This window comes from Chiloscyllium plagiosum, chromosome 31, assembly GCF_004010195.1.
Source record: "Chiloscyllium plagiosum isolate BGI_BamShark_2017 chromosome 31, ASM401019v2, whole genome shotgun sequence".
NCBI classification, from domain to species: domain Eukaryota; kingdom Metazoa; phylum Chordata; class Chondrichthyes; order Orectolobiformes; family Hemiscylliidae; genus Chiloscyllium; species Chiloscyllium plagiosum.
Window position 1 is genome coordinate 39,767,521 of NC_057740.1, and position 22,428 is coordinate 39,789,948.

The 22,428-nt window shown below is 43.2% G+C and overlaps 1 protein-coding gene across 2 annotated transcripts in view; it reads left to right on the forward strand.

Annotated features, from left to right (window-relative positions):
• Nucleotides 1–22,428, forward strand: part of mef2b (myocyte enhancer factor 2b) — a 63,990-nt gene that overhangs the window by 34,977 nt on the left and 6,585 nt on the right. For both annotated transcript variants that reach the window (XM_043721451.1, XM_043721452.1), the window contains 2 exons: nt 18,397–18,566; nt 19,686–19,788. In XM_043721451.1, coding sequence (XP_043577386.1) covers nt 18,397–18,566; nt 19,686–19,788 — 273 coding nt within the window. The remainder of the gene's footprint in view (nt 1–18,396; nt 18,567–19,685; nt 19,789–22,428) is intronic.

Sequence of the window (22,428 nt, forward strand, 5' to 3'; positions counted from 1 at the left end):
CCAAAACGAAACCGCTGTTGAGTTTGCTTGACAACGTCTCTCTAACCCCATCAAGGAGGTTATTGGTTTTCAGTTCAGGAAATTCCATTGACTCTGGCTGACAAACCAGGATACCCCATCTCTCTCATACAAGGTAATACATGTCCCTGTTAGAGAGAGAGAGCAATGTCTCACTCAGCTGCTTAGCATGGACTACACCAACTGGCAACATGTGCCTCAATCCGCACTCTCTCGGGGGGGAAAAAAAATCACTCAACATGCCATACTCTGGGAAACTTTGTGGGGATAGTAAGCCAGAGTGATCTCCAGTGACTATGGACACAGGCAGTTGAAGACTTTTCCTTCAGTGGTTGGCAGAAAAGACAGGGAGAGCAGAGGAGATGGGAATGGGGTTCAACCTACATTATATGTTCAAATCCTGGACTGGTCCTGAGCCCAGTATTTGCTTGCCTTGAGGAAAAAGAGCTAATGAATGAGCAAGGCTTTCATCCAGCCAGTTTTAATCAAGTGGACAGGATTGGACAAAGGACAGGCATTGACCCGTTGGGCTGAATGGCCGATTTCTGTATGGTATTGTCTATCCTATACCTTTTCTGGATTTTTTGTCTTCTCTGAGGTGAACACAGTACTGGTGTCCACTGTGTTCTCTACGCAGTTGGTGAGGGAATTCTAAAGTAGTTGTCGATTGTTAGAAGTCAGACAACACCAGGTTACATTCCAGCAGTTTACAGTATTTAAATCACAAGCTTTCAGAGAAAGCTGCTCCTTTGCCTGATGAAACCTGTTGGACAATAACCTGGTGTTGTGTGACTTCTGACTTTGTCCAGCAGCAGCACCTCCACATCTTGCCCATTGTTAGTTGACCAGTACTGTAGCAGGATAAAGCTGTTTACAGCAAGTTAACGTGGAGAAAGTGAGGACTGCAGAAGCTGGAGATCAGAGTCGAAGAGTGCGGTGCTGGAAAAGCACAGTTGGTCAGGCAGCATCAGAGGAGCAGGGGAGTTGATGTTTCAGGCATAAACCCTGATGAAGCAGAATAGGTGTGACGCTGCCTGACCGGCTGTGCTTTTCCAGCACCACACTCTTCGAGCAAGTTAACATGTCCTTGTCCTCTGGAGAAACTGGCTGAACATGGCACATTTTTGTTTGGAACGAGACTGATAACAGATTGAGAACAAGAAGGTACTGTTACTGACAAGGCCAGCATGTACAGAATTAGACTGCAGCTTTTGTATATAATTATAGACCAATTGTTAGTGTGTTTGTAGAGCCCTCTGTGTCCAAAAACCTTTTCTGACTGCTGAATATCAGAGTCCAATCAACTTGCAGTTAGTGTACTCCGATTTTATCGTGACTGTTGCAATCACTGAGGTGTCTGAAGATGATTAAAGTGGATTGAATCGTTTATTTTTCATAAAAATGGGCAAGTATTTAGAAGGGAAAGCCTTCAAAGACCACTGAGATCTGGCAGGGAAGTGGAATGAATGGATAGTTTCTTTTAAGCGAAAGGTTGAAGGGCCACCTTCTGTGCAGTAGAGCTTTATGATGCTTGCTTCTTTGTCACATGGAGTCTGTACAAAAAATAGATTGTCACTAGCAGCAGTTAGCTTAGAGCTGCTGGGTGGAAGGAGCCTGGTGGCTGCATTGAAGTTCATAGACGAAAAGGTGCATGGAAAAGTGGAAATTTACAGCAGACAGATGATCAGTTTCATGGTCAAAGGGCTGGAAGCAGGAACTTGTTAGCTGCCAGGAGGAGTCCTTGAGATCACCTGGATGTAGCAGCTTGATATAAACCTGTCCATATTTATGTGGAGGTTTAGTGATGAGTCCTTGACCCCTTTAGACAATCCAATGGTCTGATTTATGTTCTGGAAAAGGAGAACAGCTGCACTTCAGCAACATTTTGGTTCTGGGTTCTGAGGTAGTCAGGCGCATGAGATAAGATGTTGCAATCCTTCTGGTGTGAAGTAGATTTTGGATAGCTGTCTCACTGAAGGCCAAGGGTGCTAACTGTCCTGGGAGACAGCTAGATCACTGGCTGCTGGCCCATTAGTGAAACCTTAGACGAGGGTGGAAGAGCACTGGAAATGTGGCTGGAGTAAGAAGAAACAATCGGACAATGCACTTGCAGCCACTGATCCTTCTGAATGACACTGGTGGAGTTAAGTGCACTGTATCATCAATACTCAGTGAGGGAGCATAGAGGACCTGGTGTCAAATTAGTTTTTACGCATTGCTAGACCTCCTGATCTGCATGCACGGAATCTTTGTGCTCATGATGTGGGCTCACCTGTCTCTCTGGGAGAGGCAGTGATGTCATGGTAATCTCACTGGGGGCTAGTGATTCAGAACCCTAGGCTAATGTTCTGCAGGCATGGGTGTGGGTCCTCACCCATGGAAGATAGTAAAATTTGATAAGGGGATGTCGTCCGTCCTTAATAAAAATCGAAAGAACTGGAATGCTGTAAATCAGAAACAAAAATAGAGATTGCTGGAAAAGCTTAGCAGGTCTGGCAGTATCTGTAGAGAAAAATCAGAGTTAATGTTTCAGGTCCGGTGACCAACGCTATTTCCATCACGTCTCACTTTCTGTCCTGTTGTTAAAGGGTTGTGTCTCCATGAGCTGTGGTAGCTGTCTGGTGCCATTCTGAATAGGACCTGCATGCCTGGTTATTCAACTGTGGAAGACATCACAGCAGAGCTAAAGCCCAGTTCCAACATGCACTTCCAAGCCAGGGTTCAGAGTAGAGCGATCAAGAAGGATAATTTAAAATCAACTGGGTTAAATTCTCCCATGCAAATTTTGGCTAAATAGCCATTTTGTTTTATTTCAGTCTCTTTCTTTTAAAAAATACACGTATATTGAGAGACCTCAGTGAAAGGCCCCATTGCAGGGTGAAACAATGAGCTTGATCACACAGCGGTTGTGTGATGCCAAATCTAGGTTTTGAAAACCTGAAGTTTGTGGGTGGAGGGGAAGACTGAAGGTTTTTTTTTCTAAACAAAACACAGCATTGTGCCCATCTGTGCTGAGTTCACCTGAGGACTGTTATACATATGTGTCATGTTCCATGTTCACAGAGAGACACAGGAAGAACAGGTGGGAGTTGGCATCTCCTGCTTTTACAGAGCTTAAATCAGCTCCTTTTAATATTAACAGCAGAATCGCACGTTCACATGTTCACCAAAACTATCTATTCCTGGAACATTGTCTTGTTTTGCAATACATCAATGGTTACAGCCTTGTTTAAGAAAGGGGAGGTAATCTTTAACTTAGTGGAAGCCATTTTTACCTCTCAGTTAGAAGATACTAAATTCAAACTTCACTCCGAGCAACTGAAGCTGCCATTCAGAATGTTGGCGCTACGTCCAGTGAAATGGTGGGTGGTGTATCTGGTGGGTGGTCCTCCCAAAGAAACGTAGAAACAAGAAGAGTAGGCCATTCAGAACTTCAAACCTGTTCTGGTGTTCAATATGATCATGGCTGGTCATCTAATTCATTACTCTGTTCCTAGTATCTCTCCCTTTAGACCTAAGGACTATATCTAACACCTCCTTGAAAACGTTAAATGTTTTGGTCTCAACAGCTTTCTGAGGATTCCACAGGCTCCCCACTCTCTGGGTGAAGACATTTCTCCTCATCTCAGAACAAAATGGCCTACCCCATTTCCTCAGATGGTGACTCCTGGTTCTAAACTCCCCAGTCATCAGGAACATCCTTCCTGCATTTACCCTGTCGAATCCTGTCATCGTTTTCTAGGTTTCTATGAAATCCCACCTCTTTCTGCTGAACTCCAGTGAAAATTGGCCTAAATGATCCCTCTTCATACATCTGTCCTGCCAGCTCAGGAATCAGTCTGGTGGGGGGGTGGCAGCCCATCTCTTCCCTCCAGTGCCACCCGCAGTATTGGCTGTTTAAGTTGACTGACGGCTGTGTGACCCTTGTTGGGCACAGTGTGTGGATTATCTGACCGCTTTCTGTCCGCTAAGCCCATGGTGCAGCTCAGGAGCCACGCTCTGGTCTGGAAGCCACTGCCACTTACGTTGCAGAGGAAAACAGTGGGGTTGAGGAGGTGTCCCACTGGATGGCATCTGGGCCCTCTTCTCTGCAGGCAGCCCTCCCTGACGTCAGCCTCCAGAAGTCACAGCCTCATGTCCATGGGGGGAGGTGACAGCCCAGTGGTATTATCACTGGATTGTTAATCCAGAGACCCCTAATGTTCTGGGAACCCAGGTTCAAATCCCTCTACGGCACACGGTGGAACTTGAATCCAATAAAATTCTGGAATTAAGAGTCTAATGATGACCTCAATCCATCACCCTTTAGGCAAGGAAATCTGCTGACCTTACCTGGTCTGGCCTACATATGAGCAACAGCAATGTGGTTGACTCTTAACTGCCCTCAGGACAATTAGAGATAGACAATAAATGCTAGCCTAGCTTGCAAAGCCTTCATTCTGTGAATGAATTTTTAAAAGAAGTAGTGGACATACAAATGGTCTGAAGGTGGTGATGCAGTAACTCATTCACTATGCAGAGGGTCTTTGGACAAATGACCATCTAATTCCCCCTCTGAATGTGAGGTATGGGATCATTAACATGGAGATTGACTGACTGGGGCTTTCATATCAACTCTGGGAGGATCAGGCGGGTTTGGAGTTGTATTTGAAGAGAGAAAAGTTCAAAGGGGCAAGCAGGTCAGGGGCGATGTGGGTGACAGGTTTGCAGAGGAAGGAACAGCTGTCTAATGTTAGAACAGACACAGGAAATGAAGTGGACAGTGAACCCAGCCAGCAGAGGAAATCGGGAGGGGACAGGAAGGTGCTTGTTTGACAAACTTTCCTAATCACAGACTGTCCGAGGTGATGAGACAGAGAATGTAGCAGTATCCAACCCAGGCTCAGTCCTCCAACTCGGACTTCCTCAGTACTCAGCAGATGCAGAGGATTTGTCTTTCTGACACCGGCTGACATCTTTACAGCAATTTTTCCACAGTTCCATTTAACAACAATCTGCATTTATGTAGCACCTTTTTAATGTAGTAAAACTCCACAAGGTGTTTCATAGGAATTTAATAGATAGAATTTGGCACCGAGTCCCATCAGGATTTATTAGCATGTAGCCAAAGTTTCAGCCGCAGAGGTAGGTTTTAAGAAGGGTCTTAAAGGAGGAAAAGAGAAAAAGAGAGAGAGAATGAGGTGTGTTGAGAGAATTCCAGAGCATGGGCCCCAGGCAGCTGAAGGCAGATGTTGCCATTATAATTGGAGATGTATAAGAGGCCGGAATTAGAGGAGGACAAATTGTGGTGCTGGACCAGACTGGATTTAGAGAAGGGCGAAGCTGTGAAGGGTTTGGAAGTGGTGAGATGTTTATAATAGAGCTGTATTTATAACTTGGAAGTGGTAATCAGGAAAAATAAATAACAAAACAAGAGACGGGACAGCCTGGTTCTGGAATGGTGGGCTGATGGTCTATTTTCAAAATGATAGATTCCATAATCCTCATCGTGAAGGTCTTTTTTTTTTAGAATAAAGCTTCACTGTCTCTTTCACTACTCTTGCAAAATGCTCATGCATCTGACATTGACTGTAAGGATTGACAAAGCAATTTGACCACAGTGAGCATCACAGTTGGTCCAGATCACCAGTATTTTGTGCTTACAATCTCAGGATGTCACTGTGGTTGGTGAACAGGGAACCCATTTGATTTGCCTCTCTGGCAGTGGAGGACTATATGTTTTAAATTAATTTAAGAATCAACATATTGCTGTGGGCCTGGAGTCACATGTAGGCCAGATGGGGTGAGGATATCTGGTTTCTTTCCCCAGACAGTTATTCCAGATCTGTATTATTCCACTATCTGCAATGGCAGGATTTGAACTCATCCCCATTATACAAAACAACCTCAGGTGCCAAACATCAGTTATCCGAATTTTGGATGATCCGAATAAGATCTCAAGGTGCCGTAAAAAAAAAAGTTATCTGTTATCAGAGCAATCAGTTATCCGAACAAAATACTCCCGCCCACCTCGTTCAGATAATTGAGGTTCTATATTACCTGAGTCTTGGATTAGGAGTGTAATTAGAGTGTAACCTAATTTAGGGCGACACGGTGGCTCAATGGTTAGCACTGCTGCCTCACAGCGCCAGGGACTACTGTTCAATTCCCGCCTCGGGCAACTGTCTGTGTAGAGTTTGCACATTCTCCCAGTGTCTGCGTGGGTTTCCTCCGGGTGCTCCAGTTTCCTCCCACAGTTCAAAGATGTGCGGTGAACTGGCCATGCTAAATTGCCCATAGTGTTAGGTGCAGGGGTAAATGTAGGGGAATGGGTCTGGGTGGGTTGCTCTTCGGAGGGTCAGTGTGGACTTGTTGGGCTGAAGGGCCTGTTTCCACACTGTAGGTAATCTAATCTGATTTTCTTGATCATGGGATCAATATTAATGAGGATACTGGGATAATTCCCTGCTCTTTCTTTTTATCAAGCTAACAGGATCTTTACATACACTGATAAATCTTCTCAGTACTGCTTCAGAGTTTGACTTTCATACTCAAGACTAAGACTTGAGTCTAAAATCTTGCATCTCAGAGACACGAGTCCCACCATCTGAGCCACACCTGAATAATATCAGCAGCACCTTCAATTCAAAATGAACCTGTAATGAGCAAGGTATTTTGGCATTTATTCCCTTTCTCTTACTGAGCAGCAAGAAAGTGGGCAGATGTGTCCACTGCCGCACAGCACTCTGAAAACATTCTGTTCGAAGTTTTCAAAGTTTCCAGCTGATAACCTTTCTCAAACTGTCGTTTGCCATCAGGTCAGGATTGTACCTGTCGCCTGTTTGAACAGGTTGTGATGCCAGAGAGCTTCCTAGACAGAATATCATCCTGCTTGACCTTGGTGTGGTCAGGATATAGCTTCCTGTTGTGTTCTCACACACAACTGCTTCACATCTCCAACAACAACAACAACAACTGGCAACGCTATAGCATCTTTAAGCATAGCAATACATGCCAAGGCACCTCCGAGGAAGAGGATTGGGGCATGTTATGACACACCTCTAATGCAGGTGCGACTTGATCCTTGATGTTCTAGTCCACGAGAACCTCCAGGAGCAGGATTGAATAGAATTTAGTAGCAAGCAGAAAGGGGCGATATTAGAACTGGGCTTGAACAAAGAGCTAGTTTGAAGAAGCAGCTTTATTGAGAAGAGCAAGAGTGGGAGAGGGTTTAGTAGGGAATCCCAAAGTACAGCAGAGTCTTCTCTGGTGCCCTGCTCAATATTTATCTGTGAACTGATGTCATGTGAAACAGGCTTTCTGGTCATCGCCACATTGCTTTTTACTGGGATTGTGCTGTGTGCAATTGGGCTGATTGTCTCCTTGATTAAAATAATGCCTATAATTCAAGCAGTATTTTATTGGCTGTAAAGTGCTCTGAAGCTGTGAAAGGTGCTGTATAAATGCCTGTCTTTTTACATCATGCACTCAAATACCGTTTGAGTTTACATCCTTCTGCCAGGCTGTGACTCAGTCAGGCTGAGCTAGTCTTTAAAGTGATATAACAGGAAGCTTATTGGCATGTAATAGTATTTATAGGGGATCCCTGTAAATGTTCACAGGAAGTCTGCTAGGATTCCCAGTTATGTAGAGATTTCTCATAAATATCTTAATATTTTAAGAAACTCAGCAATTTTGTGCCCCCTGAAGTATGTCAGGATTGGCTGTATTTGAGTCCGAGTCTCAAGGGGAAATGAACAATGTCATTAACCCATTGCAATATCTAACTCTCTTCCAAAATCTGACTGAAGTTTGCGAATTGAAAGTGTCACCTAATTTTGTCAGCAGGAGTCAGCACAACTGTTACAAATTTGAAAGAAAAGAAATTGAATGAAAGGAGATTCACCATAGAAAAGATGGGTTCTGACCTGACCTTTTAATCTGAGATGACGTGAATATAATCAATGGCTTTATTGGAATCTGTCATCTCTGAGGAGACACTGAGGCATTAATGGGGTATCTGACTCAGATCGAGAGTGTAGAGGGTGACAGGCCCGTTAGTACAGGATGATTCCCAAATGACCCATGATAATCCGACTGGATAATCCCAGATCTACAGAATTTGAAGATTAAACTATAGAACACTGACTAGTAGAGTCCTGTGTGAAAAGTACAGAATGGAAACATTAGGTTTTTTAAAAAAAACATTTCCTTTCAGCTCATTGGTTCTGCCAGTTATAAAAATGTTCGGTCTGTGTTTTGCAGACCTTTAGAGATAGTGAGCTGGATGTGATGTACACAAGCAGGAAGTTGAAACTTGGGAAGGCCTTCTGATTTCAATGTTGAGTTTTGGCTATTGGAAGGGTCTTACTCCCCAGTGCAGGAGTCAAGAGTTGATGGAGTAGGCATATTCTCTCTTCAGTGCGGATAAAGTCTGTTAAACTGTCATGGTCTGAGAGTTTATATCAGCCCCACTCATTAAACATGGGGGATAAAAACAGGTTGAGACTTTTTAAATTGCCCCAGACAGAACCTTCTGCTGGACTGCTTTGTTTAAAAGGCCATCTGGTGTTGCATAGGAAAATTACTATCTGTATGTGCTTCAGTAAAGGTCTTTATTGGCGGTTCCCTAAAAGGCTAGTATGCGATTATCAATGCTTGGTTGACTCTCAAATGCTAGAATTATCTCAACAGGATTTAGACTTCACAGTTTAATTGACTATGTAAAAAGTCTATTAAAGGATTAGCTATCTTTATGGAATCTGAATAGTAGTCTGCCTAATGCTGAGATTAACCTCTTGTGATCTAAAAGATTTGATTTAATTTATTGAATGGAGGGTTTTTCAATATCAGGTGAGAGAACCTGATATTGCACTCTTAGAAGAAATTCCTCCTCATTCTCAGTCTCAGATTGGCATCCCTTTATTCTGAGACTATGCTGTCTGATGTGTAGGAGTAAATGCTGTATTTCATTTTGTATGTATTCTTTTTTATTAATCTTCACACGGCTGCTGAGCTCTGTTCATGATGGATACTGAGTGAATGGTTATGGAGACCATTGGGATATGCAGGGGCATGGAGATGATTGAAAAGAGTGAGGTGGCATATGATGTTTGAGGAGCCATGCACCAGCATAGCTGGGTGAAAGGGTATGAGAATTGGAGCTACAGGGCCCAACAACGTCTAAAGCAATTGGATCAAAGTCCTAGACAATTGAAGTGTCTGCCTGAAAAGTTGACTTTCCTGCTTGTCTGATGCTGCTTGACCTGCTGTGTTATTCTTAGCTCCACAATTTATCAAATCTAACTTTCCAGCATCTGCAGTCCTCACTATCTCCATGATTCTGACCAGCCTGCCTCAGTGCTCCTCTGCCTGTATTTCCATCTAGAGTCTGCTTCTGGGGCTAGTGGGCTTCACTCTACTCTACTTCTCCTTGGGGGGGGCGGGGGGGGGGGGGGAATTGGGTGGAGGAGGTCACAGAGATATGGAATGTTGGAGGGCATTTGGAAATGAGGATGAAGATTTTAAGTGTCATGGTTATTGGTTTCAAAACAATTCACTCAGATGCCTCAATTTTGAAAGTCAAACTTAACTTTTATGCCAGTTTTCTCCCTTTTTTGCATGCCAAATGCTTGCACAGTAAAGATCCCTGTCTGCTTCCACATCTATTTGGCTTCTTTAGCCACCCATATCAAAATGCACAACCAACACTTAGACATATCACCAGCGCTTCACTGGAGAGACTCACTGATGATGTTACTTAGTCATGTCGACGAAACGTCTGAAAGCAAACTTCCAGCTCAGCGAGCTAACTTACATAGAAACAATCTGGCATCACTATTTGTGGGATCTTACTTTGTTCAAATTAGTTGTTGCCAGTCACTGCATTACAACATTACAGCCAATTAAGTGTTTGACTTAAAAGGTAAAGTACTTTGGAGAATCCTAATGTCTTGCTACATAAAAGGAGAGTCCTTCCTTTTAGTTCTAAGAATGAGGAATGTCATTATAGGTCATCCAAATTCCTGAATAGCCACATTTTGGCCCAGTGCTTGTTCATTTCTCTGTGACTATAACACTGTATTCTGCATTCTGTACCATACAAGGTGCATCAGGATAGCAGAACAGTCTACCTGTAGAGCTTGCAAAACACCACTTTTCACTGTATCTGGGTACATTCGACAACAATAAATCAAATCAAATAATTGCCCTTGAACTGAGTGGTTTGCTTGGACTATCTCAGAGGGCAGTTAAGAGTCGACCACATTGCTGTGGGTCTGGAGTCACATGTAAGCCAGACCAGATAAGGATTGCAGATTTCATTCCCAAAAGTGAGCAGCAGGAGTTTTTCACATTAATTGTGATCATTTCAGGATCACTGTCCTTGAGACGAGCTTTATAGCTTTTATTTAATGGTGTTCTTTCTATGAAATGATATTCCCCGTTGAAAATAAGAGAGGCGTAGACTGGTTCTGTATACTAAGTGATGCATTGAAGGTAGGGCTGCCGCCCCAAGGAGGGAGTTTTTAAGAAGTGCAGTTGTATCATGTTGTGGCTTCTATGTTAAAAATGAAACTTGACGTCACTTTCACACTTGTATCTCGGCGAGTAAGCCGGATTTCCTGTTGAGCATTACTCAGGGCTGTGCAGTTCCAAGGTTTCAAATTGAGCCACTGCCTTAAGAGGCTGGGGTTAGAGGGTGAGCTGACTGCACCATTACCTGAGCTCTTCACCAGTGCAGTGCACAGATTCACACTGAGTCACCATGTCATCTGCAGAGTATTGGCATTGCCTCCCAACACCACAGACCCTGCATTTCCATGGCATATTTGACACTGTAAATGATCCCAATGTGAATTGCCTTCACAGCAGCAATCATCTGGTAAAATTTGACACAACTATATAAGACAATGTTGGGTTGGTGACTTCATCCTCGTCCAAGAATTAGGGGTTTATTTTATTCATTCACAGAGTGAGGGCATTGCTGGTTAGGCCAGCATTTATTGCCCATCTCTAATTACCCAGAGGACTCCAGAACATTACCTTGGTCTCCGGATTAACAGGATTTAAAAGATGTCTTAAAGGAGGAAAAATAGATAGGGAGAGCACAAGGTTTGGAAAGGAATTCCAGATCTCTAATCCTAAAAATTCCACGGTATGTTTTTCTTATTCCAAGTCCCAAGCTGACCACAGATGAAGTATTTTTGGAATATTGTTCTAGCTCAGGTATGCCTACAGTATGTGCATCAATAACTTTATTCTGAGCAATAAACCTGTTCTATGCAAGGATACTCCCGGGGCAATACTACGGGAGTGCTGCAGTATAAGAGGTCTTTGAAATAAGAGCAAAATTCATAGCCTTTCTATCTTTTGAGATAGATGTAAAAGAACCATTGGTCACTGCTTTATAGAAGGGCTTGGGAACACTTCCATAAGAAATAGGGTCAGGAGAAGGCTGTTCGGCCCCTCGCGCCTGCTCTACCATGCATGGCTGATCAGAAATTCCTCACATCTATTTCCCTGTAACCCATGAGTCCCCTACTGACCAAGAATCTATCTATCTCGGCCTTAAATGTACCCAAGGACTCCAACCTCGTGGCTCTCTGCAGCGAGGAATTCCAAAGACACTGAATGCTCTGAGACAAGAAATTCCTCCTCATCTCAGTCTTAAATAGGTGTCCCTTTTTTTTCTGAGCTTGTGCCCTCTGGTCTTACACACTCCCATGAGGAGAAATGTCCTCTCAGCATCTATCCTATCAAGCCCTTTATGAATCCTGTGTGTTTCAGTGAGATCTCTTCTCATTCTTCTAAACTCCGGTGCATACATCCAAACCAATGTAGTCTGCTCGTAAGACAGTCCCTCCTTACAGGAATTGTCCCAGTGAACCTTCTCTGAAACTGGATCGCACAGTGGCTAGCACTAATGCCTCATAGTGCCAGGGACCCGGGATCGAATTCTGGTTTGGGTGACTGTCTGTGTGGAGTTTGCACATACTCCCTATGTCTGCATGGGTTTCCTCCAGGTGCTCCAGTTTCCTCCCACAGTCCAAAGACGTGCAAGTCAAGTGCATTGGCCAGGCTAAATTGCCCATAGTGTTAGGTGCATTAGTCAGGGGTAAATATAGGGTGGGGGAATGGGTCTAGGTGGGTTACTCTTTGGAGGGTCGATGTGGACTTGTTGGGCCGAAGGGCCTTTTTCCATACTGTACGGAATTTAATCTAAACTAAACTGGTGTCTCAGCCAATACTTATTTCTTAAATAAAAAGAAAACTTACCTGGTCATTAACGCAGTGCTGCTTTTTGAGATTCTACTACACCCAAATTGAATACTGTCTCTTACATGGCACAGGAGAACATTATCTCTGTCTGCCTGTCTTAAAGGCCATGAAACTGTACAGTTCCTTTCCTGTGGAGGCTGTGATGGGGTAGATCGGTGGGGGGGTAGATGGATTCTTGACTAACAAGGGTCTTTTGGGTAATAAAATCTGATGGGAATATAAAGTTAAAGCCACATTAAGATTAGCCATGATCCTATTGAGCAGGCTCAATGGGCCAAATGGCCGACTCCTACTCTCAGTTTCAAAGTTGGCGTGTTCATGATTTCAATTTAAAGCTGATGTAAGTATTTTTGAAGCACTTTGGGCCATTCTGAACTAATAAAAGACTATTCCGTAGTTTCTTATTTTAATAAAAAAGAAATAAATTATATGATCTGCCTTTTACTGATACTCATTCTGTAAATAAATGCAAGCTGCTTTTAATGTACTGTGGAAATGAGTGCGAGGTTTTGAGTCTAAATCTGTTCTGTCAAATAAATGTAACACTTCCGTCGAAGCATCAACATCAGCTTTTGACTTGAACAACTAAAAGAAAAGAATTAATATGGTAACTATGGAAACAAAAACCTGGACTTAATCCACCGCCCACGAAAATCTGCAACTGATATAAAAATAGAACCTGTGACAATTCTTGCAATGTACTTGGGCAGAAAAGTCCTAAACTATTCACAAGGGTTAATTCTGTCTTGCAAATATTTTCCATTCCTAGATGGAAGTACAGAGTAATACTGTGCCTAGTGTAGGCGATGTGTGTAGGCCGAAGCCTGTGATTGTAGCCACAGGAACTGGGTTTCTTCACAGTGTACAAAGGGTTCATATGAACTATGTCTCGCCGTACATTTCCTGATCTTATCCTCAAAGTGAAGCCGAGCCCCAAGTCAATGGTCGTCTCTAAAGTTTTGCCACAAGCCACCATCCCACAGCCACTGCGGACTGTTTTCGACAATGTTGTAACCTGCTGGCTAGTGAACCGACAGGACCTGAGTTATGTTAAGAGCTGCTGTTACTTGCTTTACGCCACAGGATCAACTTGTGTATTAATTCTCCTGTTGACATCTTCTGGAATTCACTGCTAGTCTTGCTGTCATTGTCTTCCAGTTAGAAAGAAACTAGGAGCAGGAGTAAGCCATTTGGTTCTTCAAGCCTGTCTGCTGTTCAGCATGATCTCGGCTGATCCTCCATCTCAATGCCATGTTCCTGTTTTGTCTCCACACCTCTTGATCCTTTTAATATATCAAAGTGTTTCTTGAATATATTGGCCTCCGCAGCCTCCTATAGTAGAAGATAACACAGGCATCACTACCGTTTGAGTGAAGAAATGGTTTTCCTCATCTTAGTCCTGAATAATTTATCTGTATCCTGAGAGTGTACCTTTGTTCTTAACTCGCTAATGAGTTAAGAACTCCTGCATCTAGTCTGTCCAGCTCAATTTGAGAGGGGATGGAATTGAAAACCCCCTGCAGAGCTGTTAAGGCCACCAGTAAAGGGGTATAAGAACAGGGTGCATCTCCTCAAAGTGGTGACCAAATGGTATTATCATTAAACTATTAATCCAGACACTCAACTAGTGTTCTGGAGATCCGGATACAAATCCCACCACAGCAGATGGTGGAATTTGGATCTGGAATTTAGAGTGTAATGATGACCATGACACCATTGTTGAAAAAGCCCATCTGGTTATCCCTGATGTTCTTTTGAGAAGGAAACTGACATCCTTACCTGGTTGATGTGGTTGATTCTTAACTACCCTCTGAGTAATTAGGGATGGATAATAAATGCTTGCCACATCCCATGAGAAAATTGTTTTAAATAAAGGTTGTCTTTGACAGTAATGCCATAAGCATTTTTAATCAACTTGTTTGGGCATGTTATGACACACCTATGGAGAAGGTGTAACTTAAACCTGAGCTTCTTGGTTCAGAGGTAGGGATACTACCACTGTACCACCAGCATTCTTGGCAATGTCTGTATGCTGTGAACATGTACTTCTTGTAGGAAGCCTGAACTGATGAAGGTTGCCCACCCTGATTGTTGTATCTGGAAATTTCAACACATGGCCCTCTATGCCACCCACTTCCCTACCCAAACACAAGGGTAGGGCTGTGCCCCCCGTTATGTGAACATATGAACTGTAGGCCATTCTGCCCTTCAAGCATGCTCTGCTGGTCTGCTTGTAACCCCAACTTTACATATCTCCAACAATCTTTTATCCTCTTTCTAATCTAGAATCAATCTAATTCAACCTTAAAAGTATTTCAAAATTCTTCATCCACTGCCTTTTGGGGGAAGGGATTTCCAAAGACACGAAACCCTCTGAGAGAAAACCTGTTTCCTCATCTGTCTTAAATGGGTACCAATTTAAACTATTTTTCAGTACATTTAGATTCTCCTGCAAGAGGAAAGATCCTTTCCACATCCACCCAGTTAAGTCCCTTCAGGCTCTTATATATTTCAAACATTTGACTCTTCTAAACTCCAGTGCACCTAGGCCTAGCCTGCATAAGGAAATCAACCATTCCATTGGTTTTCTGGACTGCTTCCAATGAAATAACATCTTTCTATAAGTTCGGAGACCGGTAACCAAAGATGCTTAGAACCTCCAGGGCAAACCTCAAGAGTTGACAACTTCATGGGTAAATACAGATGGGTCACCTGTCGAGTAACCAGGGTCAGGCTGTAGGTCTGCCATGAGTGCTTTAGGCCATCTCTTCCTTCCATGGGCAAAAGTACTGGGTCCTTTAGTTAAAATATTCTTTTAAATGTATTAATGACATAGTTTCAAGAATGGATAGAATATTGGCTAATGGGCAAGAAATAGCAAGTGGGGATAAGGGGTTCTTCAGGTTGGTAATCTGTGACCAGTAGAGTTCCACCAGGATCAATGCTGGGACCACAACTGTTTACAATATGTATTAATAAGTTAGAGGAAGGAAGTGAATATACTGTAGCCAAGTTTGTAGATGACACAAAAATAGGTGGAAAGGCAAGTTGCGAGAGAAATCACTTGACCCGCAACTTTAACTCTGCTTTCTGTCCACATATGCTACCTAACCTGCTGAGTTTTCCCAGCAATTTCATTTTATAGAGAGATATTGATAGATTAAGTAAGTGAACAAAATGTTAGCAAATGGAGTATAAGGTGGGGGAAAATGCGAAATTGTTCATTTTGGTAGGGAGAATAAAAGAATAGGGAGCAGTTTTGGTCCCATTATTTTAAGGAAAGATCTCATTTTGTTGGGAGACAATTCTGAGAAGATTCACTAGGATGATCCTTCATTGGGAGGGATTGTCTTAAGAGCAAAGGCTAAACAAGTTGGGACTCGATTCACTAGGGTTTAGAGGAATGAGAGGTGATCTCATTGGGGCTTAACAGGGTAAATACCTGAGAGGATGTTTCCCCTCATTGGAAAGTCTAGGACCAGAGGGTGTCATCTTGGAATAAAGTGATGTCAATTTAAGACTGAGATGAGGAGGAATTTCTTCTCTGAGTGTTGAGAGTCTTTAGAACACCTTGCCACAGAGATCTATAGATTCTTGATCAGTCAAGGAATCAAGGGTTACGAGGAAAAGGCAGGAAGGTGTACAGGAGGATGTCAGATCAACCATTATCCTGTTGAATGATGGAGCAGGCTTAAGGGGCCAAATGGCCTACTCCTGTTCCTTTTTATTATGGTCTTAAGAATAGATATCTGGAAGTGAGTTATAGTCTGGAATCTCATTGAGGGGTACAGAGCATTTATATTTAAAGATGTGTGCAGGTGTCTTTTTGTGAGTATTTAAGGAACAGGGTTTGTCTGTGTCGAGGCGTGAGCAAACAATGGTCATTAACTAATTGTGACATTAGCAGCGGTGAGCACGTCTCAGCTTTGAACTTGAGTCCCAATGCCGAAAATAAATCTCCCCTTAACCGTGTCATCTAAGCGTATGTACATTCACAAAGTGAGGGTTTAATTAATAGCTCAAGCCACAGATTCACAGATTGGGGAGTCTTTAAGCCAGCGTTGTTACAGAATCTTAGAGCCATACAGCATGGAAACAGAACCTTCAGTTAACCAGTCTGTGCCGACCATAACCCAAACTAAACTTTTCCCACCTGACCGTGCTTGACCCATATCCCGCTTATTCATGAATTTACCTGAATGTCTTTTAAACACTGTAGCTGAACCCGCATCCACCACTTCCTCTGTATGTTCATTCCACACACGAACCACCCTCATGTGTGTTTTAAAAAAAACCCTCCTGTCTTTTTAAAATCTTTCTCTTCTTACCTCAAAAAATAGTCTCAAAATCCCTACCCTAGGGAAAAGACCCCTGCCATTTGCTGTCTATACCCCTCATGATTTTATAAACCTCTACAATGTCACCTCTCAACCTCCGGCACTCCAGTGATAAAATGTCCCAGCCTATCCAACCTCTCCTTCTAACTCAAACCCTCCATTCCTGGCAACGTCAGTGTAAATCTTTTCTGAACCCTCTTGAGCTTAATGATATCCTTCCTAAAACAGGTGACTCAAACGATTTATTTTTATTGAGGTGGCAGTTTGTTCTAGGAAACGAATTGTAAGGTGATGCAGAAAAATGTGGGGGTAGTAGGACTAAATTGATAACTCCTTCAAATAGTTGGCACAAGCACAATGGGATGAATGGCCTCCCTTTATGGTGTGTGATGCCATGATAACTTTCTTCACCCTTTGCTTCAGTGACCTTTCTGTGGTTCACAACTTGTCTGTCTTGCCTCCAAATTGGAAGATTGTATGTTCAAGTCCCACTCCAAGGGCTTGAGCACACGAACTCAGGCATATGTGCCCAGTGCCACTGTGGAGGCAGTGCCGAATTATTGGAGGTGCTGTCTATCAGAGGGCAAGTTAAATCAAGACTACTCCTCCTCAGTTGAATGTAAACGACCTCTTGGCACTATTTTGAAGACAAGCAAGCAAATTATCCATGGCATCCCAGTCAATAATTATCTCACAACCAAAACCTAAAACAGCTTATCTGGTCACTATTATGGTCGTACAATGAGGATTATTGCTGTTTATAGGTGCTTGCTCTGCACAAACTAGCTGCAAAGCCATTTGAAATGTGTAGAGAATGTGAAAGGTGCTATAGGAATGCAAGGCTTTTGGGTTTTTTTTTGTTCCTGTGTAAGACCAAGGAGTGAGTGAAGTCCCAGTCAAGGATGATTCAACTCATCCCATCCTGGAATGAACATACCTTAGTTGTCCTTACAACGTCACGCGCTTTTATTGTTGTCTGCTCATAGATGTCAGGATGTTAAGTGTTGGACAGTGGAGCATGTTCTATTTTGGGTACATTCTGTCAGCATCAAGCCCTTACGGATCAGCTGTAATGCTGTACAAGGGTCCTGCAGTTCAGCAGTTACATTGCTGCAACCCAAGAGACCAAGTCTAGCAATCCAGAGAATGGCTTCAAGGATACCAGTGCACACTGTATGCTCCTTCTCCAAGGATACCTTACAAGGCCGTAGAGGCAAGATCATTGAATATGTTTAATATTAAAGTTGGTAGACGTGGAATCAAGGGTTATTGGGTGCAGCTGGAAATGTGGGATTCAAAACGCAAACTGATCAACCATGAACTTAATGAATGGCAGAGTAGGCCAGAGGGGCTGAATGGCCTACTCCTCCTATTTTGTATGTTTTATACGCAAAGAGCTAAGCTGTAAGAGAGGACTTCAAGAAGGAGGGAGAGAAGTTTAAAAAAAAGAAATGGAGAGGGTTTGGGGGAGGCAGGAGGTGGGGAGATCTGTGGAGTTTAGAGCTAGCTGTCATGTGGAGGAACTCTGGGATCTCAGGCTGTTCCCACCTGCCACAGGACTCCAATATCTGAGCTTCCTATTGGACCAAGCCCCTACTTCTCAATTTGCCTTCTCCCTTCACCTAATATTTTCACCTTTGTTCCTCCTCTCCATTGTGAGCCTTGGCTATTCATCTAGACTTCACGGTGGGTTTTGAAGATAACTCTGCAATGTAAATGTGGTCAGGTCGTGTTTCCTGTTTATTTATCACGATATACGTTCGTTCTTTATTTTGCATGACAGGTGCTGGTTACTTGAATGCCCACATCTCACCAGGGATGCTGGTCTCCCCTGGTAACCTCAACAGAACTATGGCAACAAGGTCCCCAACGCCTGTGAATCTTGGTCCTGACAATCGCAGAAGTGAAATGCATGCAGTCTCATCTGGCTCCAGGAACATGGTCGCTTCACTGGTGAGAGCTTACTTTGGATTAGTTGGCCACTTGCTGCTACATTTCAAGGGTTACAGAAATTATAGACATACAGCATGGAAAAAAGCCCTTTGGTCCGTCTCGTGTAGCTGATCAGCGTTCCGAAACTGAACGAATCCATTTGCCTGTATTTGGCCCATATTCCTGTCAACCTTTCCTATCTATGTACCTGTCCAGACGTCATTCACATGTTGTAACTGTACTCGCCTCTATCACTTACTCTGGCAGCTCGTTCCACATAATGAGCCATCCTCTGTGTGAAAAAGTTGCCACTCAGATCCTTTTTAAATGTTTGCCTGTTCACCTTAAACCATTGCTCTCCTGTTTTGGATTTCTGAGGAAAACCTCAACTATTCACCTTATCTACATCCCTCATGATTTTATAAATCTTTATAAGGTGAATCAATCGCCTCCTACACTCTAGGGGAAAAAGTCCCGGCCTATCCAGTCTCTCCTTATAACTCAAACCTTTCAGTCTCCGTAACATCCTTGTAAATCTTTTTATTTTTTGCATCCATTCCAATTTAATAACATCCTCCTTATAGCTGGGTGACCAGAATTGTATGCAGTACTCCAATATAGCCTTACCAATGCCTTGCACAGCTGTAACACGACATCCCAACTTGCGTACACAGTGATCTGACCGATGAAGACAGGAATGCCAAACACTGCCTTCACCACCCTGTTGACCTGTCACGCTACTATCAATGAACTATGTACCCACACCCTAAGTGTCTCTGTTCAACAATACTCCCCAGAGCCCTAACATTAACTGTGTAGATCCTGTCCTGGGAGTGTTGTTGATGAGGAAGAGAGAGCATTACACTTGATCTACCGATGGAAACATTAGATTAGGCAGCATCCGTGGAGAAAGAAAGAGCCAACATTTCAGCCTCTCTTAGTAATAATGAGAAATTTAGAAGTAAATTGCAGAGCAGGGGAACAGATTGTGATATGGTGGCGGTCAGGAGTTACATCTGACCTGGCAGTTTTTGATTTCCCATTTCACAATACCTCTCTCTCATTTATGTAGAAAGTAAATAGTCTGACTTTTGAAGAATTTGGTGGGCTATTTTTAACCATTTATAATTCTGTCACCAGAGAACGAATACATCAGCTCTACAGCCCACCTCACCCATGGTTACCATGGCAACCCCCAGTCTATCTGGCCATGGATTAGCGAATTATTCTTCCACGCTGACTGGTAGGTACATTTTGTTGCACTTCTTGTTCATTCGTGGGATGTGGGTGTCGTTGGCTGGGTTGACTATTTATTGCTCGTCCCTACTTGCCCCTTGAGTAGGTGGTGCTGAGCTGTTATTGTGAACATCTGCAGTCCTTGTGTGCAACACAATGGTGTTAAGGAGAGAATTCCAGGATATTGGCCCAGCGACACTAAAGGAATGGTAATATATTTCCAATGAATGATGATTAAGTGTGCTTTTAGACTATTCTTAGGATTATTTATTCCCCATATGCAGGGCAGTAAGGATGGCTAATGAATCAACTGTAAGCTTTAGAAGGCCAGTGCTTCTTTCTGTAGATATTTTTAATCACGCTGTTCAGGGATGTAATGACACACCTCTGGAACAGATGGTACTTGAACCTGGGCCTCCTGACCAGAGGTAGGGACTTTACCACTGTGCCACAACAGCCCTATGCTTAGAGAGCACAGAGATTCTATTTTGACTGTTGGAGACCTACACTGAGATGACTGATCTCAGGCAGCACCAACAATAACGTGCTAGAACTTCTCAGTAACAAATTTCCAAGTGAAACCGCTGACAGCATCCCCTGTGGGATTGTGTATGAGGAAGGTAAGGAAAGGATAGGGGAATGACCCATTGTCAGCTCAGTTCAGTCAGCAGCATGCCGACCTCTGAATCAGAATATTCTGGAAAGACCACTCCTACACCTGAGGATGTATTCCGACCCGATGTTCCCACTGGGAGCACCGATGAGAGTGCTGCACTATCCGAGATGCTGGTCTTTCAGGCAAGTCATTAAATCAAGGCCCCTGAGGTGAGTGGAAAACAATCTTTTGACATTTTTTTAAACTATAAGTAAACACAAAGTAAAGCTTCCCTAATACCGTCCCTATCAAACACTCCCAGACACGTATAGTACAGAGGCACAGAGTAAAGCTCCCTCTACTCTTTTAAACAGAGAGTAATGTTCTTTTTATTTTCTTCAACTGAAAGTGAACTCCTTCGATACTGTCCCCATCAAATGCACCCAGGACAGGGACAACACTGGGATCAGATGTGGAGTACAGCTCCCTCTACTTTTTTTAAACCAAAAGTAAATGGAAATTACGCTTCCCATGGAACACACCCAGAACAGAAATTGCATAAGGTTAGAGATGGAGTAAAGCTCTCTCTGTACCGTACCCATCAAACTCTCCCACGACAGGAATAGCATGGGGTTAGATACAGAGTAAAACTCCATCTACAATGAGCTCATCCACAACTGAGCTCTAAATTGAGAATTGTTGCCTCCAATGCCAGTCATATGATTGTTCTTTCTTCACCACCATCCATCCTGCCTCATAAGCAGGAAATATGATAGCCAAGTTAGGCACAGTAAGATCCCACAAAGTACAATGTGTCACGTGTCCTAATGGTCATTCCAGCTTGAGAGTTGTTTATTGGTGTGAACACTGTATTAGGTCCAAAGGTGAATGCACAAACAGCCAGAGGAGAGCAGAGGCTTCTTCTTGTCATTCTGATCTAAAATAGAACAATTTAATGTGAATATAATGTAGTTGCGGCTGCTCACAGGCTCGCACTGGTTTATAATTAGCTTCCCAGAGACCAGAGAACGCAGACATAGTGTTCCTTTGTGGCTACCTTTATTCTATGATGCTTTGAAACCCAGGTCTAAGAGGTGAGCACAGCACACTCATTGTCTCCAGACTATAATGTTAACAATTGTTGGGTTCATTAAGTGAATGATTGATGTTCCTTGACTGATCCAGCAGGGCTAGTTGCTTACTACTGCCACCTCATGGCTGAATGAGGTTAAGGCAACTAGATGCCCTTTGAGAAATGGAAAGGGAGTTCACTGAACAATCCCTTGAACTTCTTAGAGTCACAGAGATGTACAGCACGGAAATAGACCCTTTGGTCCAACCCGTCCATGCCGACCAGACATCCCAATACAATCTAGTCCCACCTGCCAGCACCCAAGCCATATCCCTCCAAACACTTCCTATTCGTGTAACCATCCAGATGCCTTTTAAATGTTGCAATTGTACCAGCCTCCTCCACTTCCTCTGGTAGCTCATTCCACACACGTATCACCCTCTGCGTGAAAAAGTTGCCCCTTAGGTCTCTTTTATATATTTCCCCTCTCACCCTAAACCTATGCCCTCTAGTTGTAGACTCCCCCACCGCAGGGAAAAGACCTTGTCTATTTATCCTATCCATGCCCCTCATGATTTTATAAACCTCTATAAGGTCACCCTTTAGCCTCTGACCTTCCAGGGAAAACAGGCCCAGTCTATTCAGCCTCTCACTACAGCTCAAATCCTCCAATCCTGGCAACATCTTTGTAAATCTTTTCTGAACCCTTTCAAGTTTCACAATATCCTTCCGATAGGAAGGAGACCAGAATTGCATGCAATATTCCAACAGTGGCCTAACCAACGTCCTGTACAGCTATAACATAACCTCCCAACTCTTGTACCTAATACTCTGACCAATAAAGGAAAGCATTCCAAACGCCTTCTTCACTATCCTATCTACCTGTGACTCCACTTTCAAGGAGCTATGAACCTGCACTCCAAGGTCTCTTTGTTCAGCAACACTCCCTAGGACCTTACCATTAAGTGTATAAGTCCTGC